The sequence below is a fragment of the Siniperca chuatsi genome, linkage group LG10 (assembly GCF_020085105.1).
Source record: "Siniperca chuatsi isolate FFG_IHB_CAS linkage group LG10, ASM2008510v1, whole genome shotgun sequence".
Lineage (NCBI taxonomy): Eukaryota > Metazoa > Chordata > Actinopteri > Centrarchiformes > Sinipercidae > Siniperca > Siniperca chuatsi.
The window spans coordinates 29,617,459-29,633,940 of NC_058051.1; the positions used below are offsets into that span (position 1 = coordinate 29,617,459).

Here is a 16,482-nt window from a genome sequence, read left to right on the forward strand (position 1 = left end):
AGGTTCTTGATCACTTACTATATTTCCTGCAAAGTGTGACCACATTCAATGAACCTGCAAGATCGCTGTTACCACAAGTGTGAAGTCTTGGTCTTGGTCTTGGTTCTTGATCAGTTACTATACAAGAAATGTATCATTTTTACTTCACCAGGCAGTCATCGCATCACATTTACATAACAAAGTCTGACACAAAGACCAAGATTCTTTAGTCCATTACCACCTCCATCTGGACTGGAGGAGGGTCCACCCTGATTTGCATGTAGCCTGGCAAAACCAAGATGGACTGCAATCAGGTTCTTGATCACTTACTATAAAACAAATGTATCATTTTTACTTCACCAGGCAGTCATCGCATTACATTTACATAACAAAGTCTGACACCAAGACAAAGATTCTTTAGTCCATTACCACCTCCATCTGGACTGGAGGAGGGTCCACCCTGATTTGCATGTAGCCTGGCAAAATCAAGATGGACCGCAATCAGATTGTTGATGTGGCCAAGACAGATCCAATTAAGTGGCAATGTGCAATGAAAGTGTCCTCATGACGTAACATGCACATTCACAGGAATTCAAGCAAGTGCTGTCCAAATCAACCATTCTTCCTGCAGACCTACATCAATGAGGACCATAGTGAGCACTACACACACAATAAACTATTCGCCTGAACAGGGACTTGAACCCTGGACCCTCAGATTAAAAGTCTGATGCTCTACCGTCTGAGCTACCCAGGCTTCGAAAAGAGCTTTCCCTGGAGGAAATGATCGCACTAAGTCCAAATCCCAATTTATATGCCAACACCCCATGAGGATAGTGCACTACTTTGGCAGTTAGTATACAAGAAATGTTTAATCTTGACTTCAGCAGGCAGTCATCGCATCACATTTACACCACAATGTTTGCCACAAGGACCAAGGTTCTTTAGACCAATCCTGCAAAGTGTGACCACATTCAATGAACCTGCAAGATCGGTGTTACCACAAGTGTGAAGAGACCGTTAGACAGTCCTCTTCATCAGAATAATGAGAAAACAGCCTTTGGAAGAATGCTGCTCATCAAGTAGACTTCTGCAGACTTGGAGAATCTATCCCAAGGAGCGCCGAAGCTGCTGTGGAGGCTTGTGATTTGCATGTAGCCTGGCAAAACCACCCTGGGTCCACCCTGATTTGCATGTAGCCTGGCAAAACCAAGATGGACTGCAATCAGGTTCTTGATCACTTACTATATTTCCTGCAAAGTGTGACCACATTCAATGAACCTGCAAGATCGCTGTTACCACAAGTGTGAAGTCTTGGTCTTGGTCTTGGTTCTTGATCAGTTACTATACAAGAAATGTATCATTTTTACTTCACCAGGCAGTCATCGCATCACATTTACATAACAAAGTGTGACACAAAGACCAAGATTCTTTAGTCCATTACCACCTCCATCTGGACTGGAGGAGGGTCCACCCTGATTTGCATGTAGCCTGGCAAAACCAAGATGGACTGCAATCAGGTTCTTGATCACTTACTATACAACAAATGTATCATTTTTACTTCACCAGGCAGTCATCGCATCACATTTACATAACAAAGTCTGACACCAAGACAAAGATTCTTTAGTCCATTACCACCTCCATCTGGACTGGAGGAGGGTCCACCTTGATTTGCATGTAGCCTGGCAAAACCAAGATGGACTGCAATCAGATTGTTGATGTGGCCAAGACAGATCCAATTAAGTGGCAATGTGCAATGAAAGTGTCCTCATGACGTAACATGCACATTCACAGGAATTCAAGCAAGTGCTGTCCAAATCAACCATTCTTCCTGCAGACCTACATCAATGAGGACCATAGTGAGCACTACACACACAATAAACTATTCGCCTGAACAGGGACTTGAACCCTGGACCCTCAGATTAAAAGTCTGATGCTCTACCGTCTGAGCTACCCAGGCTTCAAGAACAGTTTTCCTGGAGGAAATGATCGCACTAAGTCCAAATCCCAATTTATATGCCAACACCCCATGAGGATAGTGCACTACTTTGGCAGTTAGTATACAAGAAATGTTTAATCTTGACTTCAGCAGGCAGTCATCGCATCACATTTACACCACAATGTTTGCCACAAGGACCAAGGTTCTTTAGACCAATCCTGCAAAGTGTGACCACATTCAATGAACCTGCAAGATCGCTGTTACCACAAGTGTGAAGAGACCGCTGACTTCTGCAGACTTGGAGAATGTATCCCAAGGAGCACTTAAGCTGTCCTGGAAGCTTGTGATTTGCATTCAAGAAATGTATAATCTTTACTTCACCAGGCAGTCATCGCACAATCTGACATGGCTCAACAACAAAACCAGTCAGGCAGGATAGAAAACACACTTCCAAAGATCTGACAATACCCATAATTCCCATAAGACAAATCTACCAACTCTTTGATGGTGATGGAGGTTGGGATCTCTGTCCACAGGCGGGCGAACTTCACAGGTGTCACCAGCTCCTGAGGGTCTCGGTCTACGTGGGCGTGCAGCATGAGGCGACAGAAGGAGGCCCTGATGTCAAAGGGCAGCGTCTCGTCCATCATGCACAGGAAGATTAGCTCCACGTCCAGCTGCTTGGAGATCTCATCTATGGCTAGATACTGACGGTCCAGACACATTCGGGCAAAGAGCTTCAGCTGGTACCTGAGGGTGTCCACAGAGACAGACAGGCTTCATAAGCTTTGTTTTCTTCCATTGCCATTCTTGAGTTCATTTACAATATACAGAAGTTTAATGGTGGGATCATGATATTTGCTGTGGATGGTCCCTCTGTGCGTGTATACCTGTAGTAGGTGAGGACATTCTCATCGTGAGCGTTTCCTTGTCTCACCTCCTGAGCCAGCTGTCTGATACCCTTCTCCTGTCTCTCATAGTTCTTGTCTGTCCACACGAGCCACACCTACAGAAAGAGACAAGAACAAAATCAAACTGGTAAGACAGAGATTACCATCCCCAGCTTCATTTTTTTAAAGCGGAAAACATGATTTTGGTGTAATTCATGGTTGCGTATGCAGCTTTGCCTTTTCTACAGTCTAGTGTCATCAACATATAAGCAAACAAAACCCACCATTAAGGTAGACAGCAAGAGCAATTTATCATCAGCTGCTGATCAGGCAGAAGTGAAATTTAAAGTTTTGATGAAAAAACACAAACCAAAAAATAACAAAGTAACCTACCTCGTCCTCGTCTCCATAGTCATCCATCCCTATGTATTCTCCCTGACCACCACCAAGGGGTGCCTCTTTAGGGACACGACGCCTGGATGGAAAGAAACAGAAATCAAGTGAAATTGTGTTTTGACATTAAAAGCATCATTTATAGAATGATCAGCTACTTGCAGTGTAAAGCTGCATGCCATTACTCTGCTAGTCAGCAGGAAACTCTACTTCAAAAAACTAAAAGTGCTGCTCTGGAAATTCAATACACCCTTAAACTCACAAGCTCGCAACCCACTCAGAATAGACCACTGACATACAGTGTAATCTACAGCCCCATTTGGACTAGATTGATTTCTCCAGTGGATGTAGGGTGATTTTTACATTACCTGCGCTGGTCAGTGATTTTAATCTGTCCAGAGCATGTATGTGGATAATCCCCTCCCCACAGTAATAATTACAGATGCAATAACCTACTGTTTTTTGGCAAACTGGCGGCTCCTCCTGTAATTTAAAACCTGTCCGGAGCGACGTCCTTGTAATTTAAAGTGGATCTCTGAGTTTTTTCCGTGGAAAAAGATGTTTGTCCTACTTTAGTTCCTTTTTTTTTACTTTAATACTGGGGAAGCTTTTGACTTTCTCTTTTTGCTTTGTCTTGGTGAATGTCCATGCCTATTACAGAAAGTATCCTGTAATTTCACGATGGTTAAAATGCCGTCTGGAATGATGAGTTCAACTACAGAGGAGCACAGTGAATATTTAATTCCCCACCTCCCCCTGTAACGTTAATCCCGTCTGAATAGGACTTAAGATAATGCAGAAATCATTTGTGATTGAAGGGTCAAAGTTCATTCCTCCCTCCCTCTCTCCCTCCTCACTCTGTCTTGATGAGGATGTCCTGATTTTTGGGGTCCAGCACACATTTACAAATAAGCTCCTGAGTGACGGGGATGGCCACGTTGTTGGACACACACAGGTCAGACAGGTAGTCCAGAAACCTGCACAAACACACACACAGTCAAAGAATAAACAGCAACAGCATAATGACTGCATCCACCCCCCGCTTCCCCCTCCATATGTACCTGGGCTCTCGGTTCTTGCGGACCAGGCTGACAAAGGTCTCCACCTCTGTCTTGGTGATGTGTTTCTCCAGCAGTTTCCGGTTGTTGTGCAGCAGGGCGGTGATGGTGTCCTCAGCCAGGATGTCATAACCGATCTGACTCTGCATAACACCAAACTGCTTTGCTATATGCTCCTGGAGGTGGGTGAGAGAGAGGGGGAGAGAATGAGTGAACAAGGGAATCGTCATCACTAACATCTCTATCATCATTATCAGTCATCATCAGTGTTCTTAGCATCTCAACCGTCTACATCATTTTTGAGCTTCAAAGTAAAATTTAAGTTAAAAAAAAACCCCAATAAATTAGGAGCAAATTTAACTTAAAACTGGATAACGTCAGATTTGATAAAAGATTTTCAATGTGTGATTGAAAAGACAAATTCTGATCAATAACAAAACCTAAATACTAAATTGAAAACTTTTCAATTTTAACTGCTTAGCCAGATGAGAGAAAATAGTTTGGATTTGTCATCATTTAACACCAACTTCAGTTGGGTTTTTACCCATGAAGTTCAGTCTAATCATCATGAGAAGTCACTACTCAGCTTGTTAAAACAGTTGTACAAAGTATTCTGTGGCTTCGAGTTATCTTTAAAGATATCTAAATGGACTCTGTTAAAATCTTTAACAGAAAGCCTGCGTTACAAACTGGAGGTGTGGGATTTGAAAGTGGGTATTTTGAAAGACACTGTTGAGTTGCATTATGGGAAATGCAGGATACAGCACTTTTGGAGCTTGCCAGAATTCAGTTTATTCTACTGATAAGAACAGTAGATAACAGTATCATCAGCATAAAATGGTACAATTCATTGGATAAGTTCTCACAAAGCTTATTTAAAAATAAATGGTCCTAGTATAGAACCCAGGGGTACGTCCTATGATACGGGAAAGACCCAGCTAACTGAACTCATTGAGTTGCAGTTGACAGGTAGTTGACAAGAGGGGTCATCATCATCTTCCTCCTCACCTGGTTCTTGCGGTAGTCCTCCTGAGAGTGTCGGAGGACTCTGTAGCAGAGTCTGAACATATACTGGTAGGGAGAGTTCTTCTGGTCCGCCAGCTCCTCCAGACGCAGCAGAGGACCATCCCCTCCCACCCGGTCCTTAAAGGGAGCCTTCAGGATGCCAAAGATCTGAACACACATTTACACAAACATACACATCACTTAGATGACATTGACTGCTTCTGCTTCATGACTTCTTTTTAAATTCCTGAGTAAATTTTGGATCATACCTGTTTGAGGATGTTCTGTTCTCTCATCAGTTTCTGTCTCTCTCGGTTGGCTTTGGTCATGACTACATCCAGGACCGGCTGACCGCTATTGATGACGTCAGCCACGAAGAAAACCACGTCCTCCAGCAGCTTGATGGCAAACCTGACCAACAAAAAACAGTGAATATTAACTCTTTCTCAAGGCATGCCACCCTGTCTGCTCTTGCTCATGTTCCAATGAATCTCTCATTCTCTCCTTACTCAAAAATGTAATAGTTAAGTCAGTTTTTAGGATTTGGAAACATTATTTTGGCCTACACACCGTCTCTTTCCTAGCCCCTTTAGTGGCAAATCCATTATTCCACCATTTTTTAAAAGATGGAAAATTTTCCTCTTGTCATGATGAAATGGTACAGACATACAGGTAATATATTTTCTTTGTTCCAAAACTTTCAGAGAAGTTTAGCCCCAGGTACTTACAAGTTTGCAGTTTTGTCCAGAATGTTTACCGTAATTTCCCTAATATACCAGTGGCTGTTAGTATTGATTTGTTATTTGTAATTGACACTAGATGGCTGATTCTTGTTAAGTGGAAACCCCCTGCTTCACCTACACATCATTCTTGGATCAGAGACATTTTCTACTAAAGATTAGATGTACACTAACAGGATCATCTGCCAGTTTTAAGAAGACATTTGGACCATTTTTCACACATACACTGAAAAGTTAACTAATTTCCTAAGAAGCTAGTAACATATTTGAATTATTTATTTTGTCTTTTATTGTTGTGTACACTACTACATATTTGTATGTGTATGTACGTATATACAAATATAGATATGTTAACTTTTATAACTATGCAACTTTTTCCTCATGTGAGTGTATTTTGTTTTTGTTTCTTTCTCCCATTCTCTTTCCTTTTTTCCCTTTATCTGTTTTATATCTATTAAAGATTTTGGGTTTGACTTGTTATTTATCATTTGTTTGAAAATTGAATGAATAAAGTTTTGGGGAAAAAACAAAAACAAAACTCTAATCTGTAGCAGCCAGATTATGGTTTAATGACCATGATGGATGACATGGATATGAAATGGACTTTTAAAATGGATTTTTAAAATGTCCTACCTCACCCGAAACTGGAGGGTGCACTAACTGTTTTAGTGCAAAACAATTGCTGCCTGGCATTTTTATTTGACATTTTCAATTTCAGATCAAACACAAAGAAAATCAATATTGAGCAGCTTGACAACAAATAAACTTTGTTATTTTCCATTACAGTAACATATTTTAATCAAACTGTCTGGATCCTCACATTTACACACACACACACACACACAGTGTCGTACCGGCGGTCGTTCTGGCTGATGAAGCCCTGGCCGAACTGGTCCACCACGGTGCTCAGCATGGCGCTGGCATCGTTGGCAAAGTCCAGATCTCTGATCTCCATCACAGGAACAGATACGATGGCGAATGCCTCCTTATCCTCTTTTGTGGGACATGTTCCCAACTAAAGAGATAAAATTAACTTGTCTAAAATTATTGTCTCAAAATTATGATTCAGGTCAAAAAAAGTTCTGAATCTGACCAGACAATGCTTTTAGTACTCGACAGTTTTCGATACTCAATACTACGGCTGAAACAACTGGCCAATTATACGACCAATCAAACAATTCATCAATTAGCCGATCAACAAAAATTAATGGGCAACTATTTTGATAATTGTTGAACGTTTCAGTCATTTTCAAGCAAAAATGCCAAACATTTTCTATTTCCAGTTTTTCATATTTGCTCTTGTTTCTCATTGTCATGATTTTTATATATATATATGTATATACACACACTACCGCTCAAAAGTTTGGAGTCACCTGTTATATTGATGTTTTTTCTTCAATAATGGCTATTTTAACAGATAAAAACAGTATAATTACACACCAAATGTCATATTTACATTTGAAAGAGTTTAGAATAATTCAATGATTTGGAGTCGCCTGCCACAAAAGCTTGACTGGGTGCAGTCAGACGGCCTGAGAGGAATACTCTATATTCTTAAATGGTCCTTCATGCTTTTAGGTTGTAGACAGTCCTCTTTGCAAATAGATGTTATTTTGTATGAAGGGTTTGTTTTGTACCTGGAGAACAAAACGCTGTAACGGTTCAACCAGACTGATGACTGAAAGGCCAGAAAGAGACAAAGATCCTCTGAGCAACAGTTCAATACGAATGTAAGAAATCAGCAGTCGCTGGTAAAGAAACTGGAAGCTGAGCGTTAAAATCTGTGCAGATTTAAAGAGGAACAGGTTCCCGTTTCAGCATCAAAGCACAATAACAAGCTGCAGTTAACAGGCGTGCTGCTTTAGCAAAGCTATTCTTAAACCTTCAGATTAGAAACAGCAGGTGAGTCCGGGGTCAGCACTGTTATCTGTTCAAATTATTGAAGGAAAGAAGAAAAACATCAAGACAACAGGTGACTCCAAACTTTTGAGCGGTAGTGTGTTTATACAACTGCAAACAAAGCCAATTCAAAGCATGTAAAGCATATTTGAACTTGTGGGACGTACCATGAGTCTGATGGGTCTCTCCTCATCTATATCGATGGGGACGTTGGTGCTCTGGATCCAGGTGTTGGTGCACAGGTGTCTCAGTCGTACGTACGAGTTTCTGGAAGAGAACGGGTTCACTTTCTGTTCAGTTCCACTATATTTATGTCAGTCTGCTTCTCTGTGGCAGTCTACACTCTGTGGGTTTATAGTCCTTTATCTGCAGTATGCTCTATAATTCTTGGTAGTAGTTTGTAGTAGAAAGTCAAGACTTCCTGCACAAATGTTTCACATTAAAAGCCAGCAGAAAGGTAGTTGTGTGCAGATTCCGTCCTGTATTTAAGCCACATGCAGCATAACTGATTCAGTGATGGAGAAAATGAAGATGTGGATCTGGAGTGCAGTATTATAACTATATTTTATATTTTTATATTTTATACCTTGTCCTTTGTCATGACTGCCATTTGCCTGATGAAGAACCAGAAGGGTTTAAAAGTTGCCTTATTTCAGTCCAATAAAGTTTAGGGAGCTTTAATCCAGTGTGCAGATACTCTCCATTTTGTCTTCACATTAAAACATTTAGTCAGACATAATCCCTGTCATTCTCTGTAGTCTTTTAATGTGAAACATCTGCAGGAAGTAAAAGGAACTGCAGTGACTGCCGCGTGTTCCTACCGTGGAACAAACGAGTCGGTCTTCTGCAGCGTGGTCGGGTCGAGCTCGAACAGCGAGGCGATGTCGTTCCCATGAGCCACTGCCACCAGCTTGTACTTGATCCTCTCGCCGTGGGAGCGCTTGTTGATACGACCGTCACTCTACAGAGAGGTCAGAGGTCAGGGTGAGGCTGAGGAGGTGAAAGGGTTTTAAATACACACACTGATGGCTGTTTACTTCAAACAGAAGAAGTCAATAAAATAGTTTCTCCAGAGCAGAATTTTCTGCTGTGTACTGTTACTGCGCTGATATTTTAGTCATAAGGTAAAAGTACGTTATTAAGTAGCTTCCAGCTCAGATGACTTTCAGACCCCTGAAATCTCTCAGCCTCCCTGGTGTTGATGAAGGGACAACGATAAGATAGTTAAAGCAGCGACTCACCGAGGACGGCGGCTCTGCGTTGTCTCCTTTATAGCCCGGGTTCTCCTACAGCAACAACAACAAATATATTATCTACTGCAAGAAAACAAAGTATTTCTAATGAGCAAGATATACATTATAGGATTCCAGTTTGTTACAAATTGCACAATGTTACGGGTACCGATGCGAAAATAAGACCCACATTTTAATAAATCAGAATAATCCTTGAATCAACTACCATCTATTAAAATACATCCATCCATCTTCCTTCAAACAGGAACCTTTAACTTCTCTTCAAATCTGAATTCTGTTGTAAAATAATAACTTGAAATTTGATAAATTAGTAAACTAAACCGCCTTGGTTGGTGGTTATGGCGCCTTATATTTAACACATATCATCCACAGTCAATGAAAACCCACTAATAAAATTATCATAAACTACAAAACTACAAATGTATTTATTTTTCAATAAGAACAAAATGAGCTCCACAGCTCTTCAGTTTAGGTTGGGTTCCATAATGTACTCAAGTGTCAGTATTTGTTGGTCTTGGTTTTCTATGGCTGTAAACTGAATATCTGTGGTATATATGATATCTATGATGTATCGATTAATTGAGAAAACAATCAGCAGATTAATTGGCAATGATAATTATTATTATTATTCGCAGCACTACATTCTATGACAAACCAGAAACGTTCAGATCACGACAGCCCAAAGTTTCATCACAAAAATACAAATAATAATAATTTTTTTTTATAAAATGAGAACAAAATTAGCTCTGTAGATACTCAGTTTAAATGTGGATCCATGTTCTGAGGTAAATAACTTTGATTAGGCTTTATAATAATAAAAAAAAAAACGTGGTGTTTGAGTCCACACAGTAAACTGCTGAGGCTGAGCAGCTGTTCATGTTACACATCCAACCATAACTCCCATTTATTCATTCATCAGTCCTTCCACCAAGTGTTGCCATGGTTACCTCAGCAGCCAGGTAGTTGCCGGTGGCCAGGTGTTTGAAGCGGTAGAGGCTGTTCCAGTGTCCCGCCCCCCCACGACACGGGTCATGATGGACAACCTAACAGACCAATCAGCAAACAGAGACGAGTTTAATGCAACTTTAGCTTTAGAGGAAACTCTGTGTGTGTGCGTGTGCGTGTGTGTGTGTGTGTGTACCTCGACCTCCCACAGGGCGTTGGAGCTGGTCGCCGAGGTCGCAGACTGCCTCAGCGTGGTTCGGAGGAAAACGTGGAGTTTGCTCTTGTACTCGTCGCAGGTCAGAAACTTTTCCTGCTCAGCGTGAAACAAACGCACCACGTCGCCCTGAGAGAGAGAAAGTTAAAGAAGCATTATTATATTATATTATTATAAAAGTCAAAAGCACCAGACTGTGGGCGTAACACAGTTCGAACTCATTCACTATTCTGGGTCAGTTTTGGGTGAATTCAGTAACCACGGCGATGTGTTTTGTTCACAACTTAAATGACAACGTTTGAATTTGCCGCTGCTCTGATTCACGTCTCTGACTGGCTTCTTCTCCACAGCAACAACGGCTGAGGCTCATGGGTATTGTAGTATTTAAAAACCAAACCTGGGGAAAAACCCGATTTCTCAGAAACAAAGCTGGAATAATTACATCTGGTGGCCAAAAGATAAACCTGTAGGACACAGGCTTTCAAACTCTGACACTGCGGGCCCCCTCAGACAAAATTTAAACAACTGTGCATTCTGGGTTTTAATTATGTCAAAAAAATATTGATAATGCAACATGAAAAACGTTAATATTAACAGACGTTGTCACTCCTATTATTGTTCTTTGTCTTACTGCTATTTGGAGGATAATCACGTTTTAAATTTTGGAACTACAGTTCCCATAATCATTTGGGGGATGCAAACAGGAAGCATAATGTTGCCCTGGATTAAGTACAGAGTTATGCTGTGAGTTACAGCTTGAGCCCTGTGGTTTTTTTTTTAGCTTATGTTTGTTTACATTTAGTCAAATTGTCTGAATTAAAAGCAGCCGAATCAGCTGTCGGCAGCTCCTGTCTGCAGTGGATCCATGGACGTACGGACAACTATCACTGGATTACTGTGATACTGAAGAAAACTTAAAAACATGATGATCCTCAGGCAAGTTCTGCAGTTATAAGGGCGTCTTTTTTATGATTTTTAAGGACGTTTATTCATGGACATCTGGGATAATGATATCTTATAATTGAATCAGTTAAAGATAATCGTTCAGATTTGGCTGAGTTATGACTCAGAGAAGGAGTGCGACCTTTGATGCAAATTGCTGTAATTGGGCAATAAGTGTTTTAAAGTACCTTAATTGCCTCCATGAGCCGTGAGTATTGAAAGCTCCCAATAAATCAACTTTAAAAACTGTGGGTCGGATCAACAGGAGGGCAAAACAGAAAAAAAACCTGTTTTTGCTGTCTAAAATGATTCACTTCATTTTCACACGTTCCTCTAATCTTTGTTTTCTTCTGTATATTGCTGGATAATTTTAGGTGTTTCGGGCGTTTTACAGTTATTCAAATGAAACAGGGAATGAAATGACTCACAGCTGGTTCATTTTAATGGGTCACAAGCCAAAAAGGTAAGGAAGCACTCATATAATTTATGTACTGCAGTATTGTCTGCTGTGTCTCAGTAAAGTCACTCACTCCTTTGAGGACTTCCTCTCTGTGGTCGCTGAACATCATGAACAGGTTGATCTTCCAGCTGGTGTTGCAGTTCACCGAGTTCACCTGCAGAGGGAGGAAGAGCTGTTGGCCGGGAGGCTCTGATGCAGCATACTAATCCTCATCAGTATCAGAACCGAATTCAGTATTAGTCTCGGTCTCAGTGTCACTACTGTGTGTGTGTCTGCGCCTCACCTCCTTGCAGCCCAGGTGGTCGCTCAGTTCGTAGTTTGAAGCGTGAAGCGGCTGACCGGCGTTCACCGGGTTCAGGATCACTTTATCTCCCACCACCACCTGCAACAGGCAGCGTACGCTAAACACTCATACTGCTACAACTACCGCTGCTGTTATTATATCCGCCTCTACGACTGTAACTGCTGCTGCTCGTGCAGCCGCTGGTACGGCTACGCTTTCTATCCGTGCTACTACTAGATGAGTTCTGCCACGTGACCCCCCCCCCGACGGGTTTTGGGTCAGTTTAGTTGCCTACAGCTTTGGGCTCAGGTCTGTTTTGGTTTTGGTTATTTTTAGAGAAGTTCATCTGGCCAAAAGAAGTAATGAATAAAATATAACACTGGTTTGGGTTCTGATCTCAAATTTGGTAGTATGAGCCAGGCTCAGCCGGATCAGGTTCAGGTCTCAGTTTCCTGCAGATCTCTACGACTAATACTACGTTCACTGCTGCTACTGCTACTGTTACAAATACTACTACTACTGAGATACTGCCTATACTGCTACAGTTTAACTCAAGGTCCACTTACTAGCTTTTTCTTATAGTCCATCAGCAGATGAAGGCTGTGAGATGCAGCTGAAAGCTCCATATAAAGATAGAAAGTGGTTCTTGAGTTAAAGTTTTTTTGTCAAACTGCTACATTATTATTTCCACTGGTGCTGCTGCTACCAAGAGTACTCGCCTACCACTACTACGCTAATAATACTAAATCTACTGCAGCTACTGCTAACAGCAGCACCAGTACTTAGTTTTACTGTACGTTCCTCACCTACAGTATTAATTGTATTATTTTCTATTAATTTAAATTGTTTTTAAACATCTTTTATTTGGTTATATTTGAAAATGTTTAGTTCTGTGTATTTAGTACACGGTATTTGATCTTTTTGTATTAAATGTGCTACATAAATACAGTTTTACGGTGTGCAGTGTGTGAGACGCTGTGTGCAGATGTGTAGTATGAAGTGTATTTACATTGTCTCCGTTGGCGCGGAGCTTCCAGAACGGCTGGATGAAGAGCCAGGAGCCTTCGTTCCCCGTCCCGTCCAGAGTGACCCGCATGGCGTTCTTCTCCAACAGAGCCGGCAGACGCTTGTTCACCGTCAGGTATTTATTACTCTTCATATGGAGCAACTGGAGACAGAGAATATGCTCATTTATTTCACTGTATGTTAGATACAGATAAAGTACAAGTGTGGTGATATTCGACATTTCTCTTCTCGTCAATAAATCTCACGTTCAGACTCAAACCAACAGTGAACGTATCTGCTAACAAGTGTGTGTGTGAGTATCACAGCCTGGTGGATCTTCTTCCTCCATCGTTGTCCAGAAACTGTTAAAACACATCAGCGAGCCGCTCTGCTGCACTGGCTGACATGTTCCTTCATCACCACGAACACACACACTGTAGTTTATTCTGCCTCCGCCCCACACACACCGTCCTGCTGCCCCAAACACTCACTACAGCACCACATGTGGATTCATCCGCCGCTGGAAGTAGTCCCCAACAGACGCTCTGTTTCCTCCTGTTAGTCTGATAAAAACTACAGCGAGCGGCTGTATAACGGTTAGGTTCACAGTTCATGAACATATGAACACTACAACAGGTCTCGCTCGCTGTAATCGTTCATACTGTACATTAAAACATCCCTTGCTAACTCGCATTCATTGTGAGTGATGGGGGACACAATCCAGTCGTTCCATGCAAAAATGTATTCGAAGTTAGTATCAGGCAAATCAAGCAGATATCTTCCACAGTAACAGTCTTTTTACACAAAGTCGCTCTTTACGTTTCTCCGAACAGAGTTTACCTGCTGAGCTGTGGAAGGATAGTAACAAAAACAGGGAATTTTGTACTAAAAACGCTGCAACTTTGGAAGATACCTACTTGATTTGTCTAACTAAGGTGGCTGAAGTCTCATGTTAGCTTTAGCATTGCATTTGTAAGGGATCTAGGAAGGGCGTCTGTGGCTCAGTTCGTCCACCGATCAGAGAGGGTTGGCGGTTCGATCCCCAGCTCCTCCTGGGGGAATCGACACTGAAGCCCAAATCAGCACCTTGCATGGTAGCTCGCTGTCGTCTGTGTGTGATTGGATAAACGCGCTATGTAAATGCATAATTGTTTTTATGATTACAGCAAGCAAACGCTGTTTTTATTGTGCAATATTCTGTGTAATACTCCCGTGCAATATTAGTTTTCCCATGTTAGTTTTTCTTATTTATTGTATTGATATCACATACCTCTATTACTCTTGACAGTACATGCACCTCCGCTTATCATTATTATTACTTATTACATATTTGGTGACACTGTATTTTATACTGTACTTTCATCATCAACCAGTAAACCCACTTGGTACTCGACACTTAGTTTATCTTATACTTATACCGACATGATACTTAATTTATTTCTGACCTGTTTTATAGTGTTTATAGTGTATCATATCGTTTTCTAGTGCTTTCTCCTGTGTGCACTGACGTAAAGGCGAGCTGCTGTAACCACGAGTTTCCCTTCGGGGATCAATAAAGGATTTCTGATTCTGATTCTGTTTAAATGTACATATTGGCAGCTGAGTTAAAAAAAATTGTGAACCCATCCTTTAAAGAAATCACTGAGCCATTTTTAAAAAAAAAAAGAAGAAGAAGAAAACTATATATCTGTGAGGTGTTTTTAAAGATTTACGTGATCAGCAGGAGCCAACGGGCTCGGAGCTGAAAGCCACAGACAGGAAGTCAGACAGTGCTGAGAGACGCACTGATATTTACAGAATAAAGCCGGCTTTGTCCTCCTCAGACCGAATGTGTGTTTGTGTGTTTGAACATGTGGAAGGTGCAGCTCAGTTATCTTTTGTTCTGCAGTTTAATCGAGTGCTACAGATCCATGTAACCCTCTCCACACCTTCAACACACACACACCTTTCTCCTACAGGAATCCTTATCTTAACAATCTGACACAGTTTCACTCGGCAGCAACCACACCCAGACACTGTGTGTGTGTGTGTGTGTGTGTGTGTTTCATGTTCTTATATCCCGGTGGGGACTTTAACCTGAATGCACACTAACCCACGGGGACAGTGAAACAAACGTGTGTGTGTGTAGGTTATGATGACAGATCTTTAGCAGTGAATCGATGTCAGTATTGATGGTGTGTGTCAGACAGATGCAGTAAATGATCACATGTATCAGCTCAGTCAAAAGGACACATGTTTAAAGGGTGGGTGGGGGTGGTGGGTGAGTCACCTGGTTGTCATAGCAACAGGCGTTGCCCTGTTAATAGGAACTGCCAGGTGAATGTACACAGTGTTCAGCCATGTGCCAAAGTAGATTTACTCGAGTACTGTATTTTCATTTCATGCTACTTTATACTTCCCCTCTACTCTTTTTACTGCACCACATTTATTTTACAGCTTTAGTTACTTTTCAGATCAAGAGTTTACAAACAAATCGTGTGATAGTATATAAGATATGATGCTGTGTTGTAGTTTAAACTAGTTAAAGGTACATAAAGCATTTAAAAGTACTGTACTCACGTTGATGCATCAAAAATAATGGTCCAGTAATATAATGATAAACACTGACACTTCTGATACTTTGAGTACATTTTGCTGATAATACATTTGTACTTTTACTTTTAAATTTGAATGCAGGATTTTAACTTTTAATTGAGTACTTCTATAGTGTGGCATCACTACTTTTACTATTTTGGGATGTGATCACGTCCAGTACGCAACTCAGATCCTGAGCAGGAAAGTCTGACTCCACCACTAACAATGAAAACTACAGTACTACACAGAGAGGCATTCACTGGCCTCTCTAGGCCATTCATAGTCTAAAAAAAAAAAGGGACTTGTCATAATAAAAATCTTTAAATTATAATTCTTAAGGTTTTTGGGAAATCAGACCCCGTTTTTTAGACCATTCAGCTTCTTTTTTTTTAACAACAGCCATTCAATGTGTTTACATTCAGTAATTTCCTCTGTGTGTAGTTTCCATTGTTAGTGGCGGAGTCCGCCATTCCTGAGCTGGATTCAAATAGCCTTCACACGCACGAGGGATTGACAGGAAACGATGCCGCATGTGATCCAGTGTTACTATTATTGTAATTGTAATTTGATCTGATTGATATCAGCCTCATTGTTTACTGCAGCCGTATCAGAGTTACTGCTAATGCTAACGCAACATTTCCTACTGCTGCTGCTGCTTCACATTAAAAACATTCACCTGCACAAACAAGGGGTGGCTTTTATTGTGAAGCAGTCACAGGAAGCACAATGTCCCGATGGCAGCACTGGCCGCGATAGTTGATCAGAAATGCATCTAAAATAGATGTTGTTGCCAGTGGATGAGCTGCAAATCCGTCAGGGAGTAATGAAGAGGCAACAGGCTCCTCAGCGACATAACCAACTCCTTTTACTGTCCTGCTGTTGTGTGGAAGGCTACTGGCTGTGTGT

At 41.2% G+C, this 16,482-nt stretch overlaps 1 protein-coding gene and 2 non-coding genes across 3 annotated transcripts in view; all 3 read right to left on the reverse strand.

Annotated features, from left to right (window-relative positions):
• Positions 1-660: 660 nt before the first annotated feature.
• On the reverse strand, positions 661-733 carry trnak-uuu. The gene has a single exon. It is a non-coding gene; the product is annotated as a tRNA-Lys (tRNA).
• A 1,130-nt stretch (positions 734-1,863) lies between these two features.
• On the reverse strand, positions 1,864-1,936 carry trnak-uuu. The gene has a single exon. It is a non-coding gene; the product is annotated as a tRNA-Lys (tRNA).
• A 374-nt stretch (positions 1,937-2,310) lies between these two features.
• Positions 2,311-16,482, reverse strand: part of LOC122882631 (inositol 1,4,5-trisphosphate receptor type 3-like) — a 41,297-nt gene continuing 27,125 nt past the window's right edge. The window contains exons 5-20 of the mRNA XM_044210214.1: positions 13,007-13,165; positions 11,998-12,096; positions 11,785-11,868; positions 10,295-10,441; positions 10,101-10,196; positions 9,142-9,186; positions 8,722-8,861; positions 8,068-8,167; positions 6,856-7,016; positions 5,531-5,672; positions 5,265-5,429; positions 4,260-4,432; positions 4,056-4,175; positions 3,199-3,280; positions 2,806-2,921; positions 2,311-2,665 (exon numbers count right to left, since the gene is read on the reverse strand). Of these exons, the coding sequence (XP_044066149.1) occupies positions 2,326-2,665; positions 2,806-2,921; positions 3,199-3,280; positions 4,056-4,175; positions 4,260-4,432; positions 5,265-5,429; positions 5,531-5,672; positions 6,856-7,016; positions 8,068-8,167; positions 8,722-8,861; positions 9,142-9,186; positions 10,101-10,196; positions 10,295-10,441; positions 11,785-11,868; positions 11,998-12,096; positions 13,007-13,165 (2,169 nt within the window). The 3' untranslated portion in view covers positions 2,311-2,325. The remainder of the gene's footprint in view (positions 2,666-2,805; positions 2,922-3,198; positions 3,281-4,055; positions 4,176-4,259; positions 4,433-5,264; positions 5,430-5,530; positions 5,673-6,855; positions 7,017-8,067; positions 8,168-8,721; positions 8,862-9,141; positions 9,187-10,100; positions 10,197-10,294; positions 10,442-11,784; positions 11,869-11,997; positions 12,097-13,006; positions 13,166-16,482) is intronic.